The sequence below is a fragment of the Salmo salar genome, chromosome 01 (genome assembly GCF_965601325.2).
Source record: "Salmo salar chromosome 01, fSalSal1, whole genome shotgun sequence".
Classification (NCBI taxonomy): Eukaryota; Metazoa; Chordata; class Actinopteri; order Salmoniformes; family Salmonidae; genus Salmo; species Salmo salar.
The window spans coordinates 54,950,549-54,973,544 of record NC_138291.1 but is presented as its reverse complement, the minus strand read 5'-3'; the positions used below and the strand labels follow the sequence as shown (position 1 = coordinate 54,973,544).

Here is a 22,996-nt window from a genome sequence, read left to right as displayed (position 1 = left end):
AAAAACATATTGTTCCCACATGTTAGTGTTATGCAATACTGTAAATTATAGGAATGATTGGTTTTAGGTGGATTTTTCCTTTAACAATAGAGAGAGTTTTGTTGACGCTGAGAACGGAATGTATGTTTTTAAATAACATTCTTAGAACGTTATTTGAACATTACTAATGTTTTCTTGTGGTTTTTATGAAAAGTTTTCTTAATGTTCATAGAACATGACTTTAAATAGAACCATGACGAAACCTGCAGAAAACGTTATACTGAAGTACTGAAATTCCCACAGAGGATTGTTGTTTCTTAACGTACTCTGAAAGTTCTGAGAACATGACTAAATAGAACCATGAGAAAACCTGTAGAAAATATTATGCCGAAGTACTGAAATTCCCACTGAAGAACGTTTCTTAATGTTTTCGGAAGAATTTGAGATCATTACTTTAAATAGAACGATGAGGAAACATGTAGGAAACGTTATGCTGAAGTACTGAAATTCCCACCTAAGAAAGATATGGTTCTCAGAACGTTATGTGTTAGCTGGGTATCCTGCAGCATTCCCAGAATATTGTTCGAAGGTTGCATGCAAAATAACCATAGGACAATCACACTCTTACCAAGCTCTAAGAAACATATTGTTGTCAGAACATTATGTGCTAGCTGGGCTGTTAGCATTACTTCACAACTGTCATCACTTTTACCGTTATCATGATAAACGTCTGTGAGATGACGTAGTTAGATTAGGTTGTATAGGTCTACTGAAGCGAGATGTTGTGACAAATCCAGCTTTGAATGGCAGTTGGATCAAGTTGGTAGAGGAATGACTGGCTGTTGGATTAAATTGTTAAGAGCACAGTTTATTCAAGACAGCCCAAATCGTGTTGCGATGTCACAATGATCTCCTCAGCTGGAGAGGGTTGTTGTGGTAACAGTTACTTCCTCTCCATCTACACACACCAATACATGCACTTAGCATAATACACACTCACACCAACGACACGTTGGTAACAAACACTGCACACTCACATACACACAAACATAACTCTTCAGTTTCACACAAAAGACGTTATGTTTGAGATGATTAATCAGAGCAAAAATAGGCTGCTCACATTGGTAGGTGGAGTACGCCTGTGATGCAGAATCTAACAATATAGCAAGATTAACATTTAACTGCTTGGCAACAAACAAATTTAAAAGAGCCTTTTAATGAAAGAAACTTCAGCCTTGAGAGAATGCCACCTCTCAAAATCTCTGCCCGCGCACACACACGCACACTGCCTGACCCATCCCTTTTTTTCTCTCTCTTCCTTATCTGCCTGTTTCCTGGTCCAGGATTGAGAGCAGCTGAGTGTTTGGGTAAGGAGGCCATGGAGAGTGCTGAGCGTCCAGTGTGGGTCAGTGATGAAAGCCCCCCTGAAGCTGACTCTCTGTGTGGGATGGACGAGCCACTGAGGGTGGGCCACCTAGGCCAGATGAGCTGCTCCAAGGACATGGAGGACACAGAATCGCTGGTGTTTGAGCGTCTCCTCTCCCCCTGCTCCGGAGCAGAGGAGTCTAGCCACAGCCTCAGCCCAGCCTGGGGCCTGGCCTTCTATGGAGAAGACTGTTTTAGTCATGATGTGGTGGAATATGCTATAACCCTGGGACAGCACAGTGAGTCACCGTGCCTGGAGCTGAAAACACAGGTGGGTAAACTGGGAGGAAAAGCTATTGAGATTAAATAGAATAGACCAGCTGAGTCGTGACTGACCATATAGTATACCATGGTCTCAATGTTTAGAATAGTGCTTTATTGTAAATGTGTTTATATTATACTCTCATTTTAGCTGATTTTAGAAGACATATGGCAACAATGTATACTGTCTGTTGCTTCAAAGATTACAACATAATTAGTTACTACTTTCTACCAAATGGTATGTAATGAAAGAGGCACATAATGATGTTTGATTACATTTATCTGACATAAATAAGAAGCACTTATTATGTAAGTCTATATACATACAAGTAGACCAAAGTAAAGCATAATCATGTTTATGTCTTACAGTTTTTTACAATCCCTAGGACCCATTTCTCAATACTTAGGTCACTTTTTCAAAACTCTTCACCCTGTTCTCCTAACCAACATTCAGCTCGGCACAGCAGTTAATTTCACATCCAAAACGCACTAAAACTACCAAAACACTTCATACATGTCTCAAATCAACTCATTCTTCCATAACACTAGCAAAGGTTGTCACCCAACAAGCACACGTTGTCACTCATAAAACAACGACCTAAAAAAACACTAACAACAGGTAGCATTACACAATGTTTTCTTTTGTCAAATTCCTTTACAAAACAAGAATGACACCTCTCTACTGTTTAGAATTCACTGCAGTATATGTTACAGGAATGAATCAGACATGATGCAATATGCTTCAATATGTTTTATGTCATTCTTTGGCATTAAGGGATTCAAAAATACAAGAATTTGTATATACACCATCTACCGATACAGATACAGTAGCAATGCTAGTCAACCCTGTCTTCTGCATTTGGCCACAGGTTCTCATCCACATCACATCTTATGTCATCTTGGGCAATACACCTAGGAAAGAATCTTTTGGCATGCCTGGTCCATCCCTGGCAATCTTCTGCAGATATGTCCAGGCATCCAGCATTCACTGTGTCCAGGAGGGACATTTGATCATGTGGATGGTGGTCATAAACCTTCCACCTCCATGAGGAAAAGTGACACCATCCTGGGATGGGTTGCATACTGCTCTGTGACTGCACGGGAGTGGTGAAATGCCACATTGTCCCATACAATTACAAACGTTGGCCGATTTCGCCTCACTGCAACCCTTTACTCACCTGGCACAACCCTTCCATAGAGGTCATCCAGGAATGAAATGAGACACTCGGTGTTGTATGGCCCAATTAGCGGTTTGTGTAACAGCAATCCATCAGAGGATATTGCTGCACACATTGTGATGTTGGCACCCCTCTGGCCCGGGACATCCACTGTGGCTCGTTTCCCAATCACATTCCTTCCTCACCACCATGTTTTGGCCAAGTTGAAACCAGCCTCATCCACAAAGATGAGTATGTGGGGTGTTTGCCTGGCTTCAATCTCCATGACTATCTAAAATAAATCCACAAGGCAACATAAGAGTTAGGCTATTACGGTAGTTTACATTATACCTAAAAACTCTGCCCTGTTTGGTTTTGTTCAAAACCAGTTGTGTATTTTATAGTCATCTTACCTGGACATATTGGACCTGAGTTGCTTGACCCGTTCAGAGTTCCTCTCAAAGGGGACAGTGTACAACTGCTTCATCCTGACTTGATGTTGTTTCAGGACTCTAGAAATAGTTGTTATGCTTACATTGTGAATATTTCCAAATGTAATGTTGTCTGCCATCACTCTGTCCCGAATCTCTGTGAGTTTTATGCCATTCTTTCTGATGACCATATCAACAATTGCAGTTTCCTGCACAGCAGTGAAAATCCTACCTCTCCCGCCTATGGGAGGTAATTGTTGGGTCCTGAGCCGAAATGCAAAAACAATTACGCACAAGTGGGTTTGGAGGCTTTGCTCAATTTACTTCTGTAATGTGCAGTTCAGTCAGATGCCCTTGCAAAATGCACATCTTACCTGTTGTTTTGCCAGAAATTTCTCACAATAGATGCCACTGTTGAGTGTTACAGATTTGGATTGCCCTCTCAGACCAGCGTCGCTCATTGATAGACCATGATTTATTACATGATCAATTATAGTAGCCCTAATCTCACCTGAGACTACAGCTCTTGATCTTCCTCTCAGTCTTCTTCCACCACGCATACGTACTCCTCTCCCTCTCCCAGCCACTCTTCTTCCTCTGTCAGCCACTTCTCTATCTCTGTCTGGGTCCATGTTTACATTACAGTACAGCATTATTCCTAAGATGTCCCCTTTTGTATAGATGGTAATGAAATTGAAAGACTAATACCTGGGTAGGTGTTCAGCTACAATGGGAATCAGCCGTGGTTGGTCTAATTGTTTTGATAGTATTTAATTGTTTATATTTGAATAGATTTCAATACGATATTACTGTAGCAGATTGCTGTCTTATTCAATTTTGTATTATGTTAGGTTTTGAACTTAAGTTTAACAGTTTTGAAAAGAGTATGTAAACATGTGCAAATTGGCATGTAGGTACATAGAGTTTTGGTGGTGCTTGTGTCTGAGTGAGAAAAGAATTCATGACATTTGAAAGATGTAGTCATTGAATGCATTTTGTGCAAAGCAATGAAAAATGATCCACAGTTTAGCCCAGATAGACTGCTGTTGTGCTCGCTGTGTGAAGAGTTTTTAAAAAGTGACCTAAGTATTGAGAAATGGGTCCTAGCGATTGTAAAAAACTGTAATACAGTGTCATTGCCTAAGGCTGTTCTAATTCTACTGTTCAACTCACTATATTAAAAGGCCTCCTCTCTCTTTGAACACAATTTTATCCTGGCATTGTTTGTTGCATTGCAGCCAATGGTCAAGCTGTATTCATTTCTTATGACGATACAGACATTGTGTAATGTCAGTTACATAGGAGTGGCATTTTTGATATAACAGAGTGGCTGTGGATCCGAATTCTCTGCAACCCTCTTCCCGACAGCTAAAGGTCCAAAGTTTGTGCACATGTTCGGGATTCTCTACTTTACGCACAGTCTCTGCTCTGCTCGTTTCAGCTACCCGGAAAACAGGCTACTCTGGCGAATATTCAGTGATGAATGGAGAATGGTGCTATTATTTTAATAATAATACATTTTAATTTATGCACTTTTCAAGACACCCAATAAAGTTAATTCAAATAAAGTGAGTTATTTGTTTAGAAAAGTTATATTAAAGCTGAATCAATGTCTGCAAGAACACATAATGGTAATATTCTCCATAACAGAATCAATTGTAATAGCATAGTGTAACATTACTGTAAGACAAAAACACCACTTAATTTCTTATGAGAATTTGGGATCATTGTGCGAATGGTCGCAACTTTCTCTCAAGCACCCAAAACTCAACATCACACGAGCCACTAGTCAAAATATGTGCTTTGTTTGAAACAAAACACAGGTATGCTACAGTTTGTTAACATCATCCGCTCTAAAATTCGCTCACTGTACATAATTCAAAACAACATTGTACTTCAAAACAACATTGTACATAACTCGAGACGATGCATATTCCCATGACACTGATTGAGATCAAATGGTTGGCATGTGGATGCTGCATGGTAAAACTTAAAGAATTATTATTCACGATTGACAGTGAGAAATGTGAAGAGAGGGTGACCATAAAAAATAGTGCGTAAAGTAGAGGTAAAGAAACACATGAGCGGAACGTGATTTCAGACTCTCGACTCTGGGGAAGAGGCTTCCAGGGGGGGTGGGACGGGCGGAATGGGGTGGTTGCCTTCAGATCCGCAGCCTCGGCCTTAATTTAAAATTATTGGATTGAGTAATGGCCTATAGTAGAGAATGTACCACTGCCTTGCAACTCCTTCTGTTTGAGTTACATTATAATATAATTTTTTTATTGTCAGCATGCACCAAATAACATTGTTTTAATAAATTACTATACATTTATGATTATATAGTAATTACACTTTCAGTCAAATTGGATAAGTGCATGGATTTCATGAAAAGTCTACGAGATTATTTGTTTAAAACCAAGCAAAACGACATTAATAGCTGTAGCAAATCATGGTATGATCATGATTTGAGGTGGATAGGAAGAAAGGAGTTGGGGGTTTTAGGGTAATTGACACATTATGTTCTCCAAACTGTTATTGAATATTAATATGATATATTTCCGACCTTCGACAGAAAGGTCATTATCATGTGTAATAGAATAACAATGAGCTGTATTTGTCTGTGTATGCTTTGATGGTAATGATGTGGGCTTTTATCTGCTCCTTCACTGGAACAGTCTGACCGCCCCACTCTCACACATTAAGAGCCATGGCTCCAAATCGGTATTAGATGTGCCCCGTTTCTCACTTCAAAAGATCTATTGATTTCTGTTACCATAGTGAGTGATGCAAGCAGAGAGCCAGCCCTGTACATACATTGGAGACATTCTAAAAGGCTCTTTGTGTGCTGCATCTACACCCTAATGGGTTCTTCGGCTATCCCTACTAGGACAACATTTTCACCCAACAAAAAACGCTTAAAGAACCCTTTGGTGAAAAGGTTCTACCTGGAACCAAAAAGGGTTACATCGAAAAAAGTATTTGAAATATATCACTTATGGTATGGTAAGAGCAGCGATCCACAATGTTAGAAACCAATCACATAGTGTCTGTCGGAGACAGGTCGAGTGGTGAATAGGGCGTCACTTGCCCAGCGACTAGTCATTCGCACTCTCTTCCTTGCAAAGAGTCACTATGCTCCTGAAGCTCTCCTCAGCACGACCTGAACCTGTCTTCCTGCTAAACAGTTCCTAGTCGAACCGTGAGGTTAACACTGTTGAACATTCGACCTCAGTCCTATTATTGACTGACTGTAAGGAAAGTTATTTTGCTTCGTGTAGAATTCTCAGAATTTTCTACTCACTACGTCTCCAGTGGTAGCTATCGTCACATGGCTAGTTGCTGAAACTTGGCTAGCTCTCGCCAGAAGGCTTGGCTAACCTAGCTAGCTTGCTGGAAAGCTTGCTATACAACTGGCTTTTCTCCTGGCGAGGTAGAATCGCTAGCTCTCCTCTCTCTCGTTTAGTTCGACCCATGTCCCCTTGTGTCGTGTTGACTAGACTGTCCGTCCTTAGCTTTACAGTTTGACAGCCGAGAGAAACACATTGTTCATCGAGAGACAAAGAAAGCATGAGCTTTCTCCGGCTAGTATTGTGCTAACTAGCTAGGCTATTAGCTCACGAGGTGAATGCTAGCTAGCTTTGCATGAGAACTATGGCAAAAGTGAATCTCGTAGCCATGGAGCCTGTTACTACGAGCAGGACTCCTGCCCCAGCACCGGCACGCCTGTGTCCATGCAAGGCTACTATTTCCGGCAAGGATACACACTCTTTGTGTGCCGCCTGCATGGGGCTTGAGGACGCAGAAGCATCTCTCGCTATCCCAGAGTCATGTGTGCATTTTAGGGCACAGCCTGCGAGTGTCCTCAAACGGCGAGCGCGCAGAGCAGCCCCTAAACCAGACTCGTCGCCAGTACAGCCTCCGGGCTTGGAGGCTACCCAGCCCTCCTGGGACGAGGTTTTGGACTATCTCTGTCCTCTGTTTCAGACAGAAGCAGCGTAGGCGGGGTCTTGGATATTCGCAATGGAGGAGGAATACGAACTCCTTAAAGCCAGCGAGGAAAAAGAGGAAGCCCAACCCCATAGCACGAGGCCCTCTTCCTCACTCAGCGGAGCATCTGCATTCGATGAAAATATTCGGGATTGTCGATGTTTCCAAATGGGCAGCGTCCATGCTTGGTATTGACTGGCCCGCAACCATGGGGGGTGGCAGCACATAGAGGGATTGGATCGACGGGAGGAAGCTCCCCTCTCGCACCATCCTGGGGAAGCAACTACTCCCAGCGGTCCCATCTTGGGACAAGCCCCTGTCCAGTAAAGTCCTAACCTGACACTTTGTAAGCATGGATTTTCAGGGCATGGAGGAGACTGACTTCGGCAAGCCGCCGGTGGTCGAGCTTTCATTGGCTAGCCACCTCAACCCCAATGCCTCGGCTACAGCCGGCACTACTCTCCCTGGAAAGATGGAGCGCTTCACCTCCTCCTTATTCCAGAAGGTCTTAGTGTCTGTGGCACATTCAGTAAAGGCCATTAAATGTAACATCCCTGCTGCTGGCTTACCAGGCTGATTTGCTACAAGAGATGGGCAAACTCTTGGTCAAAATCACATCCGGCCACAGACCTTTGGGATGAGATCTGTGTGGTTACAGATCTCATCCTCCAGAAGTGCCATTCAAGCCTGTGTGCACTCCAGGAGCCTTGGTGTGGTAGGATAGAGAGCCCTTTGGCGCAACTTGTCCAGCTTGTCAGACAAGGAGAAAACAGACTTCCTGCAATTCCTGCCAAGTCCTTCCCCTGGAGGGAAGAAGGGGCGCCCGACATAGGTAAGTCCCCAGCAGCAGAGATGGACAGTGCACAGCTCACACGATGTCCTGGCCTGTCCTCTTGCTGGTGGAGCACAGACACCCCCCCATCACAACGGGGGACACTGCTTGGTGGCGACTGACAAATGGTCTTCCTGCCTCAGCTACTTAGAGAAGAGCCAAAGGGAGAGCTGTGACACCGAGGGCACTTGGAGGAAAGAGTGAGCCCCCTCCGTACGCATAGGAATGAATCGCTGCACAATGGGTCGGGTTTTAGGAGCACATATTATTAAAGTGACTAGTGTTCCATTTATTAAAGTGGCCAAGGATTTCTGTGTATGTAGTCAGCAGCCTCTCTGTGCTAGTGATGGCTATTTAACAGTCTGATGGCCTTAAGATAGAGACTGAAAAACAGTTTCTCAGTCCCAGCTTTGATGCACCTGTGCTGACCTTTCCTTCTGGATGATAGTGGGGTGAACAGGCAGTGGCTTGGGTGGTTGTTGTCCTTGATGATCTTTTTGGGGGATGGGGGGGTGCTCCCTCTGCTGTTTCCTGTAGTCCACAATCGGCTCCTTTATTTTGTAAGATATGTAAACGTTATCCTCAAAGCGGGCAAAGAACTTGTTTAGCTTGTCTGGAAGCAAGACGACGGTGTCCACGACATGGCTGGTTTTCCTTTTGTAGTCCGGGATTTTCTGTAGACCCTGCCACATACATACGTCTTGTGTCTGAGCCATTGAATTACGACTCCACTTTGTCTCTATACTGATGTTTTGCCTGTTTGATTGCCTTGTGGAGGGAATGACTACTCTCTTTGTATTCTGCCATATTCCCAGTCACCTCGCCATGGTTAAATGCTGTGGTTTAAGCTTTCAGTTTTGCGCTAATGCTGCCATCTATCCACGGTTTCTGGTTAGAGTAGGTTTTAATAGTCACTGTGGGTACAACATCTCCCATACACTTCTTGATGAAATCAGTCACCGTCTCAGTGTACATATCAATATTAATCTTAGAAGCTACCCGGAACATATCCCAGTCTGCATGATCAAAACAATCTTGAAGCGTGGATTCCGATTGGTCAGACCAGCGTTGAATAGTCCTTAGCACGTATACATCCTGTTTGAGTTTCTGCCTATAGGAAGGGAGGAGCAAAATGAAGTCATGGTTAGATTTGCTGGAGGGCGGGGGAGGACCTTGTATGCATCCCGGAAGTTGGAATTACAATGATCGAGTGTTTTTCCAGCGAGATTACTACAGTCGATATGCTGATAGAATTTAGGTAGCCTTTTCCTCACATTTGCTTTGTTAAAATCCCCAGTTATAATAAATGCAGCCTCAGGATATATGGTTTCAAGTTTTCATAATGTCCAGTGTCCACTCAAGTTAATGTCCACTCAAGTTCCTAGATAGCCGTCGTGGTATCGGCTTGAGGGGGGATATACGCTGCTGTGACAATAACCCGAAGAGAATTCTCTTCGGAGATAATATGGACGGCATTTGGTCAGAGCGAGTGACCAAGGCTTATTCCTCATTCTGGTAGCCCCTCTACAGTCAGAGAAACTACCGTTACGCAGGGTCCTGATGACCCAAGCAAATGGAAAGATTTTCCATCCTCATCCAGTAACCCCCGGGTCTAGCCCGAGAAAGGATGAATCTGAATGCAACAGGCTTTGAGGCTATCCAGAGTGCAAGAGCCCCTTCTACATGCTCACTCTATTGAATCAAGTGCCGTGTTTGGATAAGAGCGTCTACTAAAATGTAAATGTGTTTTTGAGAAGTGGTGTGACCAGAGACAGATACAGTTGAAGTCGGAAGTTTACATACACTTAGCCAAGTACATTTAAACTCAGTTTTTCACAATTCCTGACATTTAATCCTCATGAGAATTCCCTGTTTTAGGCACCCCCACAACAAGATGCTGCCAGCCCCGTGCTTCACGGTTGGGATGGTGTTCTTCGGCTTGCAAGCCTCCCCCTTTTCCCTCCAAACATAATGATGGTCATTATGGCCAAACAGTTCTATTTTTGTTTCATCAGACCAGAGGACATTTCTCCAAAAAGTATGATCTTTGTCCCCATGTGCAGTTGCAAACCGTAGTCTGCCTTTTTTATGGTGGTTTTGGAGCAGTGGCTTCTTCCTTGCTGAGCGGCCTTTCAGGTTATGTCGATAGAGGACTCGTTTTATTGTGGATATAGATACTTTTGTACCCGTTTCCTCCAGCATCTTCACAAGGTCCTTTGCTGTTGTTCTAGGATTGATTTGCACGTTTCACAAGTACGTTCATCTCTAGGAGACAGAACGCGTATCCTTCCTGGGCAGTATGACGGCTGCGTGGTCCCATGGTGTTAATACTTGCTACTATTGTTTGTACAGATGAACGTGGTACCTTCAGGTGTTTGGAAATTGCTCCCAAGGATGAACCAGACTTGTGGAGGTCTACAATTAATTTTTCTGATTTCTTGGCTGATTTCTTTTGATTTTCCCATGATGTCAAGCAAAAAGGCACTGAGTTTGAAGGTAAACCTTGAAATACATCCACAGGTACACCTCCAATTGACTCAAATGATGTCAATTAGCCTATCAGAAGCTTCTAAAGCCATGCCATCATTTTCTGGAATTTTCCAAGCTTGTTTAAAGGCACAGTTAACTTAGTGTATGTAAACTTCTGACCCATTGGAATTGTGATACAGTGAATTTTAAGTGAAATAATCTCTCTGTAAACAATTGTTGTAAAAATGACTTGTGTCATGCACAAAGTAGATGTCCTAACCGACTTGCCAAAACTATAGTTTGTTAACAAGAAATTTGTGGAGTGGTTGAAAAACGAGTTTTAATGACTCCAACCTATGTGTATGTAAACTTCTGACTTCAACTGTAATTCCTTACCAGTGCTTTGTATCATGATTTGATGCTTTTTGCAAGACCTTTTGGACAGAGTGAAAGCTTTCTCCACTGTAAAGGTCTGTTTAGCTGCTATCTCGGTCTGCCATATAGGCTTATACAACACAGCACCCTCTGTTATGTCATTTTATGAAGGGAGCAAGTTGCTTACGCCCAGTCTCCAAACCTTTAGCCCCGTCTTGGGACCTGTTTATTGTGTTTGAGGCTATTTCACAGCAACCGCTGGAAAGCGTGGAGATGAAATATCTTTTATGTAAACTGCTTTACTGATTGCCCTTACGTTGCAAAACAGAATTGTCTCGCCTTAGAGCTTGTGGTTTTCCACCCGTCGCCCTTCACACCGTTTGTGTCCAGTACGCGTGTTGTGCATTTACTTGGATAGATTTAGAGCACTACGCAAGAGCGACCAGCTCTTTGTTTCCTGAGTGCCCCCCTCAAGGGTCAATGACTGTCCCATTGGATAGTGGAGGCTATTATATTGGCTTATAATAGCAAAGGTTTACAGCCCCTGGAGGGCCTGAGTGCTCATTCCACCAGAGGCATGGCTACCTCTTGGGCACTGTTTAAAGGCATTTGTGATATGGCTTGTTGGGCTACCCCTCATACTTTTATTAAGTTGTGCCGACTGGATGTTACTGCACCTTCGTTGTTGCATAATGTCCTCAGTGTCAGAATCTCTGAGGGAGGAATGTGTTGGATGACTACCTGTGTTCGAAAGGCATGTCTATGATACGAGAGTTGGCCATATACCATAAGTGATACATCTCAACAAATATTTTAAATAGAACTCAAGGTTAATTTCTTAACCCCGGTTATATGATATGTTACTCACCACTTGGATTCGGGTCTTAGGTAGCAACATTTGAAATGGTGTTTTATACATTGGATAAAAGTAGAGACTCAGAGCTACAAAATAGTATATCATACACTGCATTTTTGAGGAACAATGGGAAAGTAATTCTGCTTTGAATGTTGATAAACTTGTAAACTCACTTTTGAGAAAATGGCCTTTGAATGTTTTGGTATCTAGTGAGGAGCTCTTTGTCTACACCCATTCAACATTGTTCACACCCTCTTAAGCTTTAGCCCCACCCATCTCGTTTTGCTCTCAGAGCGTTCAGAGCGCACACTTGACGCTCTGGCCGATGATTTGTTTACCTATGGATAACATGTGGTCCCGTGTGGCTCAGTTGGTAGAGCATGGTGTTTGCAACGCCAGGGTTGTGGGTTCGATTCCCACGGGGGACCAGTACGGGGGGAAAAAAATGTATGAAATGTATGCATTCACTACTGTAAGTCGCTCTGGATAAGAGCGTCTGCTAAAATGACAAAAAAAAAAATGAAAACAGCCTAACCAGCTCTGTTGGCAACAATTTCATTACGCTTTTTTGCAGACGTTTATTGACACTGGCCATGTTCAATTGGTGTTGTACACTTTAGCTTAAGACATGTAGATAGCTAGCTAAACAATGAACCTAGCTAGGTAAACATTGTGTAAGATCACACACGTTGCGTAACGTTAGCTAACGAGCCATCCAGCTAACGTTAGCTAGTTAAACAACAATGAACACAGTGCCAAATCATGTCGTTACTACCCTGCATGAATATGGTGGGAGCTAACCAACCAGGTTCAATGTTAGCTAGCTAACATTAGGCTCTAGCTAGAAAAGCAAATGGCTCTAGGATACAAATAATAGTGTCAGCTAGGAAGCCAGCCAGCTAGTGTTAACCTCTTGGGGCTAGGTGGGACGCTAGCGTGCCACCCGTGGTGCACTCCATCAACAGCAGGTGCATTTCAAGAGCGGCAAATTTGAATCCAAATAAATGTCAAAATTCAAATTTTTCAAAAATACAACTATTTTACACCATTTGAAAGATAAACATCTCCTTAATCTAACCACGTTTTACGATTTCAAAAAGGTTTTACGGCGAAAGCATAAATTTAGAGTATGTTAGGACAGTACATTTACAAGAGTTGTGTGTAATGTTTTGTCAAGTCAAAGACAGGGTCACCAAAACCATAAAACCAGCTAAAATGATGCACTAACCTTTTACAATCTCCATCAGATGACACTCCTAGGACATTATGTTAGACAATGCATGCATTTTTAGTTCTATCAAGTTCATATTTATATCCAAAAACAGCGTTTTACTATGGCATTGATGTTGAGGAAATCGTTTCCCTCCAATAACCGGCAGTCAAGTCAGCGTAACAAATTAAATAATTAAAATTAGAAAACATTGGTAAAATATTATATTGTCATTTAAAGAATTATAGATTTACATCTCTTGAACGCAATCAACTTGCCAGATTTAAAAATAACCTTACTGGGAAATCACACTTTGCAATAATCTGAGCACTGCGCCCAGAAAAATACGCGTTGCGATACAGACTAGACGTCATGTTGGGGAGATCTAAAATCGAAAATACTATGTAAATAATCCATTACCTTTGATTCTCTTCATCAGATGTCACTTCCAGGTATCACAGGTCCATAACGAATGTAGTTTTGTTCAAAAAAGCTCATCATTTATGTCCAAAAATCTCCGTCTTGTTCGCACATGATCTAAGCCAGCCGGACTTCTCGTCATGAACGAGGGGAAAAAATATATTTCCGTTCGTTCAAACATGTCAAACGTTGTATAGCATAAATCATTAGGGCCTTTTTTAACCAGAACATGAATAATATTCAAGGTGGACGAATGCATACTCTTTTATAACGTATTGGAACGAGGGTACCCAACATGAACTCGCGCGCCAGGTGTCTAATGGGACATCATCGTTCCATGGCTCTTGTTCGGTCAGATCTCCCTCCAGAAGACTCAAAACACTTTGTAAAGGCTGGTGACATCTAGTGGAAGCAATAGGAAGTGCCAAAATATTCCTAAACCCCTGTGTTTTTCAATGGGATAGGTTTAAAGTCAATACAACACATCAGGTATCCACTTCCTGTCAGAAAATGTCTCAGGGTTTTGCCTGCCAAATGAGTTCTGTTATACTCACAGACACCATTCAAACAGTTTTGGAAACTTTAGAGTGTTTTCTATCCATATATAATAAGTATATGCATATTCTAGTTACTGGGTAGGATTAGTAACCAGATTAAATCGGGTACATTTTTTTTATCCAGACGTGCAAATGCTGCCCCCTAGACCCAACAGGTTAACTAGCTAGCTAACAGTACACTTTAGCTACAAATGAAATCACTTTCTGTCAAAATTAGAAATGTGTAATATCTGAAAATGTAGCTAGCTATAGACTATCTTACCTGTATACATCATCATGCATGATGGACGCGTCTCCCTGTCACAAATGCCATGCCACGGTTGCCCTTAGTTTGAAGATGTAATCCGGAGACAGGTGTTTTCTCCATCTCTTTAGCTATCATACTCTAATTCCACTGATTTCAAAACTTGATCCTCCAGAAAGTGGAGAGCATCACTTATGCAGCTCCACTACACAATACATTCGACAGATTACCAACACAGACTGACCAGCTCAAATAGACAGAAGCCTTCTGTATGGTAGACCAATCCATACTCCTCTCTCGGCATGTCCAGCACACTCATTATCTCAGCCAATCATGGCTAGTGGGAAGGTTGCTGACTTTTTCTGTGGCTAAACCAACAAGGCTCGTAATTTAATGATTTTATTCATATTTACAGATGGCATACATATTTGTTATTAAGGCACATAAAAGTTCACATGTTCGAGAAGGTATTTCTGCCAAAAAACGCATTTTGATAAACAAAAATATTTTTTACGTTCAAACGGCTCTCCTGTGAAGTCGTGACTTGCGACATACACCTAGTTTCCTGAATCGGGTCATATATGAGTGAGATGTATCACCACATTTCCCTTCTCGCAGTGCGCAAGGAAGAGAGGCATGTTTTGCGAATGACTAGTGGGCAGGCGAGTGGCGCCTTATAGAGTGTGTGATCTGAATGGCTTGGTGTCTACTTTATATTTAATGTATTGCATTTTCTCCTTGTAGGAGCTTCAACAGCAGCGCATGATCGAGATGAAGAATCTGAAAAAGACCCGGAATTTCTACCAAAAGCTGCTCCACCAAGAGAGAAAAAATAAAGGTACAAATCAATCCCTCATCACTTTTATAATTCCCAATGTCTACTATTGGTTGATAAATAAAGAAATAAATAAATGTAATATTTCTATGTGTTTTTCTTCTGAAGGTTCGGAGGCTAGATTGATGCTGTCCAAACTCAAGGTCCAGCTTGAGGAGTTGAGGTCCAAAGTGGAGTTCCTAGACTGTGTAAAGAAATATCTTGAGGTGCGGACAGGTTGAACAGATGATTTCTTAATCCGGCCCTGTGTCTTGTGAAAGACTTATGTATGGCCTTGTGTCAATAGAGAATGGTTGACTAAATTACAAGTTCTCAATTCTTACCTCAGGGACCCCCAACCGTTTCATAGCTAGCACACCTGATTCAACTAGTCATCAGCATTCCGAGTCTTTTCGTTGAGTCGGCTTCACGTAAATGAGCCGGCTCATTTGGCTCCCAAACAACTCTTAATTTAAAAAAATATGCTTAAAAATCAACCTAGAACCATGAAAAAATTGCAGATCTCCAATGTAAAGCCTAAATGTTTTTGGCTTACAATTATTATTTTTTTAAACGCACTGAAACAATCTAAGTGGGCCAGATTGATCCGCTCTCCCCACTATTTATTGTTTTGCAGTGAGGATTCACTCTCTTTAGAGAATTACTTTGTAACTTATCTGGAGAAAAAAGTTGTTTTAAGCTATAAAAACGGTAGTAGCAGTATACAAATCAGGGAGCGAATGACCCATCATTAGATTCAACTTGTTAATAAACACAATAATAAAACCTATGGAATTTTAACAATATAATATGGCTATTAAACTAGAATAAAAGAACATGTATGGTTCTACAAAGAACCTTTGAGATTGAGAGAGGTTCTTAATAGAACCATTCTCCCTTAAATGTTTATAGAGTAGCATATAAAATGATTCTATATAGCCCCAAAAAGGGTTGTGACCATAGCGGAGTATAGAACCTTTTTTATGGTTCTTTATAGAACCTTAGGAAAGTGTTCTTTATAGCAACATACAGGTTCCATTTAGAACCTTATGAGCATGGTTCTTTATAGAACGTTTTAAGAAAGTTCCACTAAAAGGTTTTCCGCTATGGTTGCAAGCCAAATAACCCTTATTTGGCACTATATGTAACCATTTGTTTTTAGTGTGCATCTCTGCCTGGTTGTTTTGGTCAGGTTCTGAGTGTGGATCAGTGGGGTATGGATATGTCCCTCCTCCCCTCCCTGGCAGTATCTGGTCCAGGGAGCCCTCTGGATCTCCAGCCCTCAGAGGAGCCTTCCGTGCTGGGATTGGTGTCTTTGTCTGGGGCAGAGAGAGGGAAGAGCAGCCTGCAGGCCGCCACACCCCTGGGTCTCATGTCCTACCTCTATGCCAGGTAACACTAATGAACTATATATTAGCTTACAGTAACACGTTTAGGTTACAGTAAAACATGAACTATTAAACCCATGAGTGTGATTAACAGTGTATCAGCACGTATGGTTTAAATAGTGTCCCTCTAGTGGACAATGTGTTATTAAACTGAGCACCACATTTTACTGTCCACCATCATGCCTATGATTGCTGAACATTTTACATTATATCCTACATATGGCACAAACAGACATTTCTGTTTATTTAGATTTGTGCCCAAACGTGTTTCATTGTGATTTGTCCTAATTATTTTAGACAGCTACCATACTAAACTCTGTGTTCTATCTCCTCTGACAGAAATGCTCCATTGGAGGGCTACATCCAACAGTTCCTGTACACATACCGCTATTTCTGCACCCCTCAAGAACTCCTTCAGTTCCTGATGGAAAAATTCACCAGTGCTGTAGCAGCAGGGTATGTAGGCTACTGTAGCAGAAATAAAGACAGACAGACAGACATAAAACACAAATTCATTTCATGCTCTTTGGATGGTGTCATTTCTAGTCATACTATTTCTATGGTTATTTGATTCTGTGGAATTAGAATGTCTGGTCAAGTAATTCTAGTTCTATGGTAAAATGTTAATTGAGATAATATAATTGGCTTTTGTCAGAAACAATAAGAAAATGAGTGGTCACTCATGTAAAAAATTCAAAATAAAAGTCAAAATGACAGTACTACTATAACTGTCAAGTAAGAAAACTGTAAACATGGGCCTGTATAAATGAGGATCACATTTTTGTTCACATAAAATTATATTGGCATGAAAGCTACCTTTTAACTGCAGTCTATCATACTTTTCATATTCACTTTACTTCAAGAAAACTGAACAGAATGGTTTAACTATGACAACATCATTCAGAACTAGTAACCTGCTCCTGGGATAAGTCCAACATTCTTCCACCATGTTTGAAATGTTATGAATTTGTTACCCTCTTGAGTATGAATCCAAAATGGAAGTCCTTTGTTGCAATAATAGACTGTTATTATCAAAGTTGGATTGGGCCATACAATTAAACTAGCCATTCAGCTGGATCCAGAATTTCAACAAAACTCTGTACTGTTTGATCATTGCATAATTAAAATCCAACTGTATTTATATAGGATAGGTTCCATTTTGAATGAAGTACAACTTACAGTATAAGCACTACATAAATGCTTCACAAATCATCTATAAGTGTATGTCATACTCTATAAATGGTGTTTAAACATACAGTACATTTATTGAATTTCTTTCCTTCTTAATTAACACATTTGAGCTGATCAGTTGTGTTGTGTTATTAAGGTAGTGGTGGTATACAGAAGATAGCCATTTTTGTGGTAAAAGACCACGTCCATATTATGTCATGAACAGCTCAAATAAGCAAAGAGAAACGTCAGTCCATCATTACTTTAAGACATGAAGGTCAGTCAATCCGGATCATTTCAAGAACTTTGAAAGTTTCTTCAAGTGCAGTCGTAAAAACCATCAAGCGCGATGATGAAACTTCCTTCCTTTCCGCCACAGGAAAGGAAGACCCAGAGTTACCTCTGCTGCAGAGGATAAGTTCATTAGAGTTACCAGCCTCACAAATTGCAGCCCAAATTAATGCTTCAGAGTTCAAGTAACAGACACATCTCAACAACAACTGTTCAGAGGAGACTGCGTGAATCAGGTCTTCATTGTCAAATTGCTGCAAAGAAACCAATACTAAAGGACACCAATAATAAGAAGAGACTTGATTGGGCCTAGAAACACAAGCAATGGACATTAGACTGGTGGAAATCTGTCCTTTGGTTTGATGAGTCCAAATTTGAGATTTTTGGTTCCATCCGCTGTGTCTTTGTGAGACGCAGAGCAGGTGAACAGATGATCTCCGCATGTGTAGTTCCCACCGTGAAGCATGGAGGAGGAGGTGGGATGGTGCTTTGCTGGCGATTTATTTAGAATTCAAGGCACACTTAACCAGCATGGCTACCACACATTCTGCAGCGATACACCATCCCATCTGGTTTGTGCAATGGACTCTCATTGTTTCTTTCAACAGGACAATGACCCAACACACCTCCAGGCTGTGTAAGGAATATTTGACCAAGAAGAGTGATGCATCAGACCAAGGAGAGTGCTGCATCAGATGACCTGGCCTCCACAATCACCCGACCTCAACCCAATTGAGATGGTTTGGGATGAGTTGGACTGCAGAGTGAAGCAAAAGCAGCCAGTAAGTTCTCAACATATGTGGGAACTCCTTCAAGACTGTTGGAAAAGCATTCCTGATGAAGCAGGTTGAGAGAATGCCAAGAGTGTGCAGAGCTGTCATCAAGCCAAAGGGTGGCAACTTTGAAGAATATATTTTGATTTGTTTAACACGTTTTTGGTTACTACATGATACCATATGTGTTATTTTATAGTTTTGATGTCTTCACTATTACTTTACAAATGTTTAAAAAATATATAAATAATCCCCTTGAATGAGTACTGTACATTTATCTGACACCCACAGAAAAATGATACAGAGTTCCCGTTTTTGTCATGTGTTCTTTATTTGTGGACAATCAGTATGTGCCTGTTCAGGGTCCCCTTGCAATTAAAGCTTTTCCCAGTCACCACAAATAAATTGTTTCTCTCCTGTGTGAGTCCTTATTTGTTTGGTTAGGTTTCACAAATACTTGAAGCATTTCTCACGGTAACCACAGCTAAATGGCTTGTCATCTGAATGAATCTTCAAATGGGTCTTCAGCATACCGATCTAAGTGAAGCATTTCTTTTGTTGCCATTTTTTTAGACTTGAGGCTGGGTTTAGTGCTGGGTTTCCTCAATGGTGTTTTGGGATCCAATGCTAGGTTGGGATCCAATGGTGGGTTGGGATCCAATGGTAGGCTGATGTCAAGTCCTACTGGGTCACTGCTTATTGCTTTGATTATCTGGAGTGTCACAGGCAATGTCGAGATCTATTTAGGGGGCTCACAGTGCGAAAGGGTTTGAGATCCAATGGTTTAGACTCACTCACTCTGTTCCCCTGATCACATTCCCTTTTCACAAAGAGAGGAGTGAATATGGAGTCTTTGGTTTCAAAAAGCCCCTGAAGCTGCTCTTCTTCCTGACTGGTCCTAAGTTCCTCCTTAATATGTGTGGGCTCTGCATCCTCCTGCACCAGACTGGGCTCCACTCCTGCTTACAGTGCTCAGGCGTAACCACCTCCTCAGAGACATTGAGAGAGAACTGGAGGGAGTCTATTCTACATAGTTTTAACTCCGGAAATGGACAATAGCGACGCCAGCTAGATGGGGTTTTGGTCTGGAATAGATAAGAACAAAAAATGTGCACCTCTTGGAATGGATTGAGAAACGCTGCTCTACAGCAAGTTGGGTTCTGGGCTGGATGGATAGCTGGAGAGGGAGTTGCAGGCTCATGTCTGGCACAGAGAGGGAGAGAGAGAGGCTACAGGCACACCTTTATTTCTTACTACAGTAGCATTGGTCTCCAAACATGGAATGATGTCGAATAATCCAAGCCCAGGCCCAAATCAGTTCTCAGAATATCAGGCCTGACCCGGGCTGAAAATCAAAACTTCCAGGGGAGTTCTGAGAAATAGCTGTCCTGAATTTATTTTACTCTTTTGTAATAATGACAGCTTTTTTAATCTCTCAAAAACCACAACTGAGCTATGTCCGAGAGAGTAAAAGTATGTATGCCAAAGATTTAAATATATTAGGCTCGAATATAGCTCATTTTCATATTTCACATCATAATCTATGTAATTAGAATGTCAGGTCTAGTAATTATATTTCTGTGGTTATTTGTGGTTATCCTTTTTCTACCAGAGGTGGTCCAAATGTGTCAGGGGACCGTGCTAAGGTGTACCATCGGAGTCTGGATGTGCTGCAAACCTGGCTGACTGACTGCAGACTGGTGGACTTCAGCCCCAAGTCCATCCTGCTGATCACACTGGAAAACTTCCTCACCAATGAAGTAATTAAAGATCAATCATCGATTAAATGACAAAGTAATCGAATGATAAAACCAATCACTCAAGCAAGTCAATTCATCATTAAATGAATGTCTCAACTTATCAGCTAAATCTGTAGCAGTATAGTTGTTGTTTTTGTGGTTGCTTTTGTTGTCGATTTCAGAGTATTTATAAATACAATACTCTTAAACAATGTTTTTGTGATGATCTGGTTCTTCTTTAGGTATCTCCAGTAGACAGCAGAGGAGAGAGGCTTCTGACCACTCTTCAGAGCTCTCCCAGGAGGAGGTGGAGCCAAAGCTGTGGGAGCCCAATCAGCATGCAGGAAGACGATGATGCATTGTCTGCCCATACCATATGCAGAAAATCACATGTTGAGGACTCTGGAAAGAAGGTCCATATAAGGATTATTATACGTGTACTATTATGTTGGTGATGTTGTTTGTCTTACCTGAAAAAAAGCATCTGATTGGTCCAAAGTACTGGAAGTTTGTCCGGCTCAAAAGGAACCCATTTACACTAATATATATTTTAACTGACGGAGACCATCAGAGCTGTGTCATATTCATTACATGAATGAATACGTTACATTAACACCAAACATAAGCACCAAACAGAAGAAACCAGACTGAATCCAGGAGAGACTACCTGCCTTGTCCAATAAGAACCACTTTTTGTTATCATTTTTAGTACAGTCGGACCTAATGAGTACGACAATGGTGTATACAGTGGCGGGGGGCTGAAGAGTTTTTCTGTCTGTAATAAAGCCCTTTTGTGGGGGAACACATTCTGATTGAGTGGGCCCATGGCTGCACCATTGCCCAGTTATGTGAAATCCATAGATTAAGGCCTAATGAATTTATTTCAATTGACTGATTTCCTTATATGAACTGTAACTCAGTGAAATTGTTTAAATTGATGCATATTGCGTTCATATTTTAGTTCAGTATATGCATTCATAGATGGAACCTTTCTAAGTTGATGTATCTCTGTAGAGTTTCCAGTGGAGAATATCCAGGGTGGTGGAGCCCCAGGCGACCCAGACCAAAGACCAGGCCTACTCATTAGCAGCAGCCCTGCCGCGCCCCTGCTACACCTCCCTTATGGATGACATCTCCAGTGGCTGCCTCAGAAGCGAGGAAAGACACCCTTTTAGTCAGAGTGAACATAGCGCCCAACACACGGCACAGCAACTCACTCTACTGCAGCAGGTAAACACATGTGCACGCACGAATGTGCATACACACACTGCATGCACACACGCGCACACACACACACACACACATTGACATGCACGCACACACAGCCCACCAAATCATCCTGCAGCAACAGATAAACAGACTTGCACAATTTCTCCCTCTCTCATGCGTTCACACTCACTCACAAACACATTGTTATTTATAGACACTGGGGGGAGACAAATCACTACTTTATGAACTGAAAACAATTTCACAGACCTACAGTTGAAGGTGGACGTTTACATACACCTTAGCCAAGTACATTTAAACTCAGTTTTTCACAATTCCTGACATTTAATCCTAGTAAAAATGCCCTGTCTTAGGTCAGTTAGGATCACCACTTTATTTTAAGAATGTGAAATGTCAGAATAATAGTAGAGAGAATGATTTATTTCAGATTTTATTTCTTTCATCACATTCCCAGTGGGTCAGAAGTTTACATACACTCAATTAGTATTTGGTAGCACTGCCTTTACATTGTTTAACTTGGGTCAAATGTTTCAGGTAGCCTTCCACAAGCTTCCCACAATAAGTTGGGTGAATTTTGGCCCATTCCTCCTGACAGAGCTGGTGTAACTGAGTCAGGTTTGTAGGCCTCCTTGCTCGCACACGCATTTTCAGTTCTGCCCACAAATGTTCTATAGGATTGAGGTCAGGGCTTTGTGATGGCCACTCCAATATCTTGACTTTGTTGTCCTTAAGCCATTTTGCCACAACTTTGGAAGTATGCCTGGGGTCATTGTCCATTTGGAAGACCCATTTGCGACCAAGCTTTAACTCTCTTGAGATGTTGCGTCAATATATCCACATAATTTTCCTCCCTCATGATGCCATCTATTTTGTGAAGTGCACCAGTCCATCCTGCAGCAAAGCACCACCACAACATGATGCTGCCACCCCTGTGCTTCACGGTTGGGATAGTGTTCTTCAGCTTGCAAGCCTCCCCCTTTTTCCTCCTAACATAACGATGTTCATAATGGCCAAACAGTTCTATTTTTGTTTCCTCAGACCAGAGGACATTTCTCCAAAAAGTACGATCTTTGTCCCCATGTGCAGTTGCAAACCGTAGTCTGGCCTTTTTATGGCAGTTTTGGAGCAGTGGCTTCTTCCTTGCTGAGTGGCCTTTCAGGTTATGTCGATATAGGACTCGTTTTACTGTGGATATTGATACTTTTGTATCTGTTTCCTCCAGCATCTTCACAAGGTCCTTTGCTGTTGTTCTGGGATTGATTTGCACTTTTCGCACCAAAGTATGTTCATCTTTACTGCCCTCCCAAGAAAAAAGGCAGTAACTGCTCATTTGGTCGAAAATGAGTTAATGTCATTTTTGTTACATTAAATGCATGCTTAATCATGTG

At 41.7% G+C, this 22,996-nt stretch overlaps 1 protein-coding gene across 1 annotated transcript in view; it reads left to right on the top strand.

Moving 5' to 3' along the window:
* The window catches only part of LOC106604928 (kinase non-catalytic C-lobe domain-containing protein 1), an 80,038-nt gene that overhangs the window by 35,977 nt on the left and 21,065 nt on the right, over nt 1-22,996 (top strand). Inside the window, exons 17-24 of the mRNA XM_014200072.3 lie at nt 1,323-1,675; nt 14,951-15,044; nt 15,150-15,247; nt 16,213-16,412; nt 16,748-16,864; nt 20,255-20,402; nt 20,624-20,794; nt 21,396-21,611. Of these exons, the coding sequence (XP_014055547.3) occupies nt 1,323-1,675; nt 14,951-15,044; nt 15,150-15,247; nt 16,213-16,412; nt 16,748-16,864; nt 20,255-20,402; nt 20,624-20,794; nt 21,396-21,611 (1,397 nt within the window). The remainder of the gene's footprint in view (nt 1-1,322; nt 1,676-14,950; nt 15,045-15,149; nt 15,248-16,212; nt 16,413-16,747; nt 16,865-20,254; nt 20,403-20,623; nt 20,795-21,395; nt 21,612-22,996) is intronic.